Source organism: Argentina silus, assembly GCF_951799395.1.
Source record: "Argentina silus genome assembly, chromosome: 2".
Classification (NCBI taxonomy): Eukaryota; Metazoa; Chordata; class Actinopteri; order Argentiniformes; family Argentinidae; genus Argentina; species Argentina silus.
The window spans coordinates 5441907-5451127 of NC_139656.1; the positions used below are offsets into that span (position 1 = coordinate 5441907).

The 9221-nt window shown below is 50.2% G+C and overlaps 1 protein-coding gene across 8 annotated transcripts in view; it reads left to right on the forward strand.

Moving 5' to 3' along the window:
- synj1 (synaptojanin 1) overlaps positions 1–9221 on the forward strand; it is a 27588-nt gene extending 18367 nt beyond the window's left edge. For all 8 annotated transcript variants that reach the window (XM_083697435.1, XM_083697439.1, XM_083697436.1 and 5 more), the window contains 8 exons: positions 25–103; positions 442–607; positions 997–1182; positions 1807–1932; positions 5503–5534; positions 5629–5818; positions 5927–6240; positions 7287–9221. In XM_083697435.1, the coding sequence (XP_083553561.1) occupies positions 25–103; positions 442–607; positions 997–1182; positions 1807–1932; positions 5503–5534; positions 5629–5818; positions 5927–6240; positions 7287–8411 (2218 nt within the window). In that variant the 3' untranslated portion in view covers positions 8412–9221. The remainder of the gene's footprint in view (positions 1–24; positions 104–441; positions 608–996; positions 1183–1806; positions 1933–5502; positions 5535–5628; positions 5819–5926; positions 6241–7286) is intronic.

A 9221-nucleotide genomic window follows, 5' to 3' on the forward strand; every position in this document is an offset into this window, starting at 1 on the left:
CAAGCTGTGTTGTTGTCTGTGCAGGTTTGTTGAGGAGAAGATGTGGGTGACGTTTCTGGAAGGTTACTCTGCTCTGGCCGCTCTGTCTCTCAGCTCCTCCACGGTGAGTCAACACAACGTTACACCAACGTTACACCAACACTCACACAGCACTATAGCTAGAATATTAATGATCTGCACTCACTGCAATCTACGCTTTACTTGTACTTCTACTATGAGTAAATGGTCTCAGGTCTCCAACCTTTCCTGTATTGCCAAGACAGTGAGGACCAGTCCATATGTGACGACTCCTTGTTGCCCTGTGTGTGTGTGTGTGTGTGTGTGTGTGTGTGCGTGTGTGTGCGTGTGTGTGCGTGTGTGTGCGTGTGTGTGCGTGTGTGTGCGTGTGTGTGCGTGTGCGTGCGTGCGTGTGCGTGTGTGTGTGTGTGTGTGTGTGTGTAGCTCCTGGGGAAGTTGATAGACATCCGTCTGAAGAGCCCAGGCTGGATCAAGAGCCTGGAGGATGAGATGAGTGTGGAGAGGATCTGTGGCAGCATCCCCACCTCTGCTAGCTCCACCCTGCTGGCTGAGGACGCAGACCTGGGGGAGGATGACTACGACATGGAGGGTGAGGAGGTAGAGGGTACAGGAGGGGAGGGGGGTAGAGACAACCGACCATATAGAGCAGGAGGTAGAGACTGAGAATTAGATGTAGAGGAGGAGGTAGAGATTAAGACTACAACATAGAGGAGGAGGTAGAGATTAAGACTACAACATAGAGGAGGAGGTAGAGATTGAGACTTGGATACGGAGGGTGAAGACGTGGGGGGTAGAGACTGTGAGACTATGCAGGATGTTACTGGGCGTGTGGGGTTAGCCACAATCTCTAACCAACTCCTGGCGAGGGTTTGCCTTCAGCAGGTGGCTGTAAGTCATCGAATTTGCGGTGGACTTGACTTTCATTTGTGTCACTGAATGCATTCATACTGTGTGTGTGTGTGTGTCTCTCTGTGCCAGGTGATGTGGACGAGGAGGTGGAGGAGATCCTCCCTCAACACCTGCAGCCTGGAGCAGGCTGCGGCCCCGGCTCCTCTCCCCTCCCCTCCCCCCGCAGTAGCCCCTGCTCCTCCCCCACCCACGGTGAACCTGCACCCCCCAGCCGGCCCAGCCGAGGACCCCCACGCACTGCCGGACCACCACAAGGTAAACCTTACACACACACACACACACACACACGTATATATATATATACTGTGTATACCTGTATACATACACACTCCCAGACCACCACGACACAAACCTCACACTCATACCCTTACATTTAAAATCAGCACGGTTCGTCCATAAGGTTGCATAAAGTGTCATGGTATAATCCACTGGAGTACGCCTTGACTCCCAGCCCGTTGAAATGTGAATTGTTATTTTGTTCTGGAAGGAGGTTTAAGCCCGGCGCCATGCAGGAGGGAGTTTGCAGGTAAAACGCTAGAGTGTCAACAGTAGCTAGAGTGTTTCAGCTACTAGAGTGTGTTCATCCAGTGTGATGTTTTGCTCTGCCGTAGGTGTGATGAAGCTGGCGGTTTGTCTTTATCTCAACCAGGCCATGTCTGCCAGGTCCCTGAGTAACTTGGACATGCTGTTTTATAGCGATGGATGTGTTGCTATAAAACATTGTGTCAAATACGTTCGTACACAGTTCTGGGCCTATGTAAATACAATTTGATGGATTGCTCAAGGACATGGAGTGGTCAACACTCATGCAGACTGTGGCCGGGGCTTGTAAAAGTGAAGTGAAGCTGATTTATTGTCTATTGTCTTCTCTCCCTCCAGGGTCTCCAGTGGACTTCCAGCCCGGAGGCCCCCCCCAGGGCCTGGAACCCAAACGCGCCCCTCCCCCTCGCCCCAACGCCCCCCCAGCCCGACCTGCACCCCCTCAGCGCCCCCCACCCCCCTCAGGTACTACTATACTGCTATTACTTACATATTCTGCTCAGATGAAGAGGATTTTTTTTATTTTTTTGTCATGAATCAAGCAGTTATGTTCTACTCACCTATGTTGACACATTGATCTCGCTCCTTCCTCTCCTATGTGAAGGATGTAGAAGCCCCATACCAGCTAGGAGAGATACGGGAGGTAAAGCGGTTGTGGTAGAAGATATAGGCCTGTCTTGTCTATTGCTACCGTATCATATTTGTTGCTTCTTGAAGTCCAGTTTATTTCTACCATTTGCTAGTAGTTGCTGCTTTTACCTCCATCCTGCGTTGTGGTAGTTGACATAGTAAAGAAGTGTTGTGTAGCCCCTAGTCCTCGCTTCAGCTTGTGTTTTGACGTCTTTGTCGGCTTGAGCTAACCCTCCTTTCTGTCACTCTTCTGGCACATTCATCCGGATGATGTTGTTGTTGTTGTGGTGGTTGTGGTGGTAGTTATGGTGGTGGTGGTTTGTGTTAACCACAATGGCATTCATTTTCAGTTGACATGCTTTGAAGGCTGCGATGAAGGTCTAGAAATGTCAATGTTTGGAGTTAGCCCAGTGTTGTCACTCATCCAGTATTGTTTGGGTCTGTCATGCTACTCGTGCTATTGAACATCATGTTGCGTTCCCCTCATTCCAAGACTGTGGAGACTATCCCAGCCCATATGCCAGCCCATGCCCCAGCCCGACCCATGATAGGAGAGGCAGCGAAGGTAAAGTCTCTTGTTGTAGTACCGCCCCCCCTCTCTTCCACCCTATATAGACATTGATGGTAGTCGTGAAGCCCTATTGAATTGGTGTGATGTCTTTAGCTGTCCGTCACTCTCCGGCCTGAACTAATCAGAGGTGCTTTTGCACACTCTTCATTGGTTCAGATCTGTCATAGATGCCCATGGTGATGACCCGGGAAGTCCCTTCTGTGTTCCCTCTTTGAGGTTAGAACGTAGCTTGTGTGTGTTGTTACTGAGACATAATGAGGATGTAGCCTACGGATTTAGTTTGATGTTGTGGATGAATAGAATACTAGAATGGAGGACTATTATTATTAAATAGCGACGTGTCCTGACGATGCAGACCAGTTAGAACACTTACCGTGATAATGTGGTGATTTCTGAATGCATTGGATTGGTATTAGGTTCAAAGTGGTCAGGTAAGGTGTGTGTTAATGCTGTCTGGTTTCCTTTATGCTGCAAAGAACCATACATCCTGGCGCTTGCTAGCCAATTCTTTGATAGGACCTTGGGCAGTGAAGGTAAAATCTCTGGCTGCTAATCTGCTTTGAGATTAGAATGGAGCTTTGTGTGTGTGTGGTGTTACTGAGACACAATGAGGAATGTAGCCTACGGATTCAGTTTGTGGTAGAATCTAGGCCTGTTTATTCACCTGTAGGTATAGGTGACGTATGCTAAATAGTGATCTGCCCTGACAACTAGTTAGAACACTTACAGTGATTCATGAAACGTTGGATTGGTAGAAGGTCAAAGTGGTGAGGTGTGTGTTGGTGAGTGAGTGTCGTCCCAAAGCGCTCTTTGGTACTGTCATAACCACTGCTTCCTACGAGGTGTGTTTGTGTCTTCTGGAACATTTAAGAAATAAAAAGTGAACGCCATCTGATTTTCCGTTATGCTGCAAAGAACCAAACATCCTGGCACTTGCTAGCCAACTCTTTGATAGGGCGATGAGCAGTGAAGGTAAAAACTCTGGCTGTCGTGGAAATCCCCCGTCTTTCCCTCCAAATTGACGGTAGTCGTCATCTTTCTGAACTGGTGCGATGTCTTTAGCTGTCCGTCACTCCCTGGCCTGAACCAACCAAAGATGCTTTTGCACACTCGATGAACACAAAGCCCTGTTCATTGGTTCAGATCAGTCATAGATGCCTATGGTGATGACCCAGGAAGTCCTCTTTGAGGTTAGAATGTAGCTTGTGTGTGGTGTTAAGAGGACGTAGCCTATGGGTTTAGTTTTGGTGTGCATAGTGAAGAACATTTGTGATGATGATGTCCAATGCGTCGGACTACTAGGTCCAATTAGGTGTGGTGATTGCGGTCAGGTAAGGTGATTGTTGGGTATTGTAGTCCCAAAGCGCCCTACTTCCTGTGAAGCGTGTTTGTTTCAACTGGAACAGTAATGTTTTGAAATAAAACGTTTGTGCCGTCTGATTTCCTTTATGCTGCAAAGGACAAAAAAGCCCTGCACTTAGTAGACCGGATGCTGCAGGTGAGTAACGCGGTATAACACGGTAACATACTGTAGTGTACACTCACTGAGCACTTCATTAGGAACACCTGTACACCTTTTCATGGTGGAGGTGGTGTAATGGTGTGGGCAATGTTTTTCTTGGCACACTTTGAGCCTGTTAATACCACTCAGCCATCTCTTGAATGCCACAGCCTATTTGAGTATTGTTGCTGACCATGTGCATCCCTTCATGGCCACAATTTACCCATCTTCTAATGGCTACTTCCAGCATAACACTACTTGATGATGTACTGTGTCACAAAGCAAAAGTCGTCTGAAACTGGTTTCATGAACACGACAATGAGTTCAGTGTTCTTCAGTGGCCTTCCCAGTCACCGGATCTGAATCCAATAGAGCACCTTTGGGATGTGGTCGAAGACCGCTTGGTGAGATTAACAGCTTGAAAGTGCACCTGAAAAAATCTGTAGAAATTGCGTGATGCAATCATGTCATCATGGACCAGAATCTTAAAGGAATGTTTCCTGGAATCAATGACACGAAGAATTGAGGCTGTTTTGAGAGCAAAGGGAGGCCCTACCCAGTATTAGTATAGTTTTCCTAATAAAGTGCTCAGTGAGTGTATACACACACTTGTCTATGGCTGGAATATGTGTGTGTGTGTGTGTGTGTGTGTGTGTGTGTGTGTGTGTGTGTGTGTGTGTGTGTGTGTGTGTGTGTGTGTGTGTGTGTGTGTGTGTGTGTGTGTGTGTGTGTGTGTTTGTGAGAGAGATACTGGGACAGGGCATGTGAGTGTGAGGCTGTCCCCATCTGTCTCCCTGTAGTCCTGGGTTGGATTACATCTGGTACCAAACAGAGCCTGTCCTCCTGAGGGGCTTGGCCTGTCCTCACCTGGCCCATGTGTATGGATAGATAACTACCTTCCAGGTGTTAGGTTAGACAACACATCAGAGCAGGTGTGTGTGGTTGGAATACTAAGCTGGCTGCCCTGCTGGGGACATGCACAGGGCAGCAGTCATCCGAGTCGCGTGGGAACCCGTCCCTCTCCCCTGAGCTGGGCCAGGCTGGAGAATGGCTGCGTTGAGACTGTGTGTGTGTGTGTGTGTGTGTGTGTGTGTGTGTGAGAGACACGGTACTGTAGGTGTCTTACTGAACAAGGCCCAGCTCTAATCCAGACCCCCCGCAACCCAGGAATGGATGAGTCATGATAATAACCCTGCCCAGGACAGTAGAGAGAGTAGGAGGTGTGTGTGTGTGTGTGTGTGTGTGTGTGTGTGTCTGGTGTTTGGGTGTGGTAGGGTTGGCATTTTCTCATCAGTGAATGACCCCTTAAGTGATGGTTTTGTTTGTGTTCCAGGTCGTGGCCAACCTGGTAGTGTGCCCAGACCGGTGAGTTTTCAGCTCTTTTATCTACCGTCTGTAAAAAGATCATACTGGCCTGCCTATCTGACCCCCCCCCCCTTCCCCCTCTGTCTCCTTCCAGAACATCCCCCCTCGGGCTGGTGTGATCAGTATGCCCCCTCATTCGCGCCCACCGCCCCCCTCCCACCCCGGGGCGCCCAGGCCCATTCCAGAGGTGCACCCTGGGGCACCCCGGCCCATCCCAGACACCCACCCTGGAGCCCCCAGACCGGGGACTGAGGCCCCGACCAAACCTGCTGACCTGCCCTTGGGTGAGCACACACACACACACACACACACACACACTGTATCATTCTTAGCATTGTAAACCCACTTTTAACATAGCAAAATAATTAACCCTCTTTATCATTTCCCCCCAGGGCCCCCTCCTACCGGACTTCATCAAGTGAGACCCCAGGTTCCCTCTCCAATGCAGGCCCCTATGCAGCCCCAGTCCGCCCCCATGCAGCCCCAGTCCGCCCCCTCCGTCCAGGCCCAGCTCCCCCCACCCATGATGCCCACCATGCAGGCTCCTCTTCAGCCCCAGATGGCTGCCCCTCTCCAGCCCCAGAACGCAGGGCCTGCTGCTGCCCCCCAGGCAGGTCTGGCCTCTCCCAAGCCTCCGCCACGCTCCCGCTCCTCTCACGCCCTGCCTCCCGAGGCTGCCGCGCCTGAGACGGCCCCTGCTGCACAGGTCAGGACCTATCTCCCTCCCTCCCTCCCTCTCTCTTGGTTGGTAGCTTGTTATTGACTGTAGAGAAACACACACGTCAGTATGCAATGTTAAGAGGTTTGTGGTGATACAAGATATACAAAATATCATAAACGCAAGAAAACTACAGTCTCTCTCCCTCACTCTCTCGTTACCCCCCCCCCCCATCTCCTCTCTCCCTAGTGTTAGTATAGAATGTGAGTGTTATTCTCTCTGCTGATTCTGTCTGTCCCTCTGATGCATGTGTCTCTCTCTCTCTCACGCCGGAGCAGCCCTCAGGGTGACAGGTATTTGATGTTAAACCACCTCTGTGTTCTCTCCATAGCGCCACACACAGTCCTCCGTTTACCAATGTATGAACTCACTCATACATGACTGTAACCTCCTCCATGTTTTTAGTTGATTTACCCCTTTTTTTCCCCCACATCTTCCTCTTTTCCACTCGGATGTCTCTTAGTCCATTGATAGTCTGGTAACAGTGTTGTTTTCAGTTACAGCCATTTAATTTTTTTTACCAACATGCCAAAACCACAAATCTGACCCCCTTCAAATATTGGTCAAAATGGGATTTTTAAATGTTGGTCTTTTTTCAATAGCCTCATATGTGCTTGGCTTTGATCTGTTTTGTACATTTAAGGTGAGCACATATGGAATGGCTTCATTTATTATTTTTGCAAGACATTTACTCACATTTTCTATGTGTATTAGTCCAGTCTAATGCAGCTACAGGTATGGTTGATTCACACTGCTTATCCTTGCCTGGTTGTTTGTAACAGTCGTCAATTGAATATTTGTGTTAGATTAGTGAATCCATTGGAAGTGCAATTAAGGTGTGACTCGAATATATTGAACTAATGCACCTAAGAAGGAGACAGCGTAGTAAATACATTAATAAATATCACTCCAACACTTCTGTTAACCCATATATGTTCTGTTTACTATAAAAAATAAATGCTGATTGGCTCAGTGTTTTCCAACCTTACCTCTGATTGGTTTATACCCATGTTCTTTTCTTTTTCCCCCTTCAGACCAATGGGATGAACGGAATCCAAAGAGAAGCACAATGGAAGCCCAGCCCCTTCGATTCGTTCACTTCTGACTTCCTCCCCGCCACCCCTTGGCTCAACACCCAATCCCTGACCAGAAGCTGCTCTCTGCGTTCTGCTACTGCCGTTCCCCCTCCCTCCTCCTCCTCCTCCTCCGGGACACTCCCCTCCGCCTTCTCCCTGCACTCCACCCCTCTCTCGGCTCTACAGGGCCTCCAATCCTCCTCCACCTCCTCCTCCTCCTCCACCTTTTCCACGCCTTCCCCCCTCGCCATGTCCCTGCTCCCCCCTCCTCCAGTGCCCTCTCGCAGTCGCTCTCAGGAGACCCTGCGTGTTTCTCCCAACCCCTTCCTGGCTGACTCTGTTCCAGCCCGCCCCAGCAGCACCAACCCCTTCACAGGCCCGCTGGTCCAGCAGTGTCAACGCCGCTCGCTCACCCCCGACTTCCTTGCCCAGCAGCAGGCCGCTAAGCCTGGCCTCCACAGGACAATGTCTGCCTTCACGCAGCCCCTTGCACCTACCCTCGCCCCTACCCCTGCCCCAGCCTTCGCCCCAGTCCTCACACCTGCCCTCGCCCCAGTCCTCACCCCTGCCCTCGCCCCATTCCTCTCCCCTACCCCTGCCCCAGTCCTCGCCCCAGTCCTCGCCCCAGTCCTCGCCCCAGCCCTCGCCCCCACCGCAGCACCTGCACCCCAGCTCCACAGAACCACGTCACTGTTTGGACAGTCGTCCACGCTCACTCCTGCCGCTGCACTCCCCATCATGCATCCTTCATCTACCCCCGCCCCTCTCATGCACCCTCCCCCGGTTGGGAAACGCCCCCAGCAGTGGGTCACCTTCGACGACGATTTTAAAAAAAACATCACAGCCAACGCTCCACCGGCCACAGTCCCCATCTTTCCCCCCAGCTCCTCGCTCCCCCAACCCCAGACTCAATTCCCCTGTTCTGGGTTCGACTTGGACCCCAACTGGGCCTCCTCCGCCTCCTCCACATTCCCCTCTCTCCCTCCCCCTATCCCAGCCAGGACTGTTCCCAGCAACCCCCCGGTTGCCCCAGCCAGAGCCTACGACAGCTTCCCCTTCCCCAAGGAGTTCACCGAAAGATAGTATCACGACAGCAAACATGTATAGTGAGATGTATAGTATTGAGTATAAGTATGATAAATGTATGTGTGTGTGTGTGTGTGTGTGTGTGTATGGTTTGTATAAAGAGTCAGGTATTCAAGAAGTCTAGACTACTCCCCTTCTGAATCCAATAGAATGAGATATCTCACCCTGAAGCAGTTGAACAGCAACATGGGAACATGTACAGATGTGTCGGGTCCTTTCAAAGGAGACGCTTGCTATTCTTATCTCCACACAATTATGTGAATATTAACGGTTCCGATGTTTATTTTTGTTTACGGCAGGAAACATGTGCCTGACTGTGTCTCTATATAGCTCTATAAATGCATATATATAAATATCTATCTATGCGCACAATAGTGTGTGAACTCCTGTGCAATATTGAACACACGGCCATACAGCAGGCTACTGTGTCCTGCTGGTGCTCAGTATCTCTGAGGTTAGTATTACATATGATCGGCATTTACCTTAGGACGACATTCACTGACACTCTCCCATTGATATGCATACTGCGGTAGTGGCCTAGTCCTTCTAGGTTAGTCAGAGGAATAGTCACAGTTGGCACCTTTTTAGAAATAGAAAACTTTTCTGCTTCTTTTCACAGCTTATTTCAGCATAGGTGTGCGCATGGCAGGAGGCCATCCTCGCCCCTAAAAATGCTTGTTTATCGACATTGATCCGGGGGAAAAAAATCCCTTTGACCCGCACAGAGTTTCACAGTCTGTTACAGAGTTTCACAGTACGTCTTCATATCTCTCTGTATCAGGCGGGGGGGGTGGGGTGGGGGGTGGG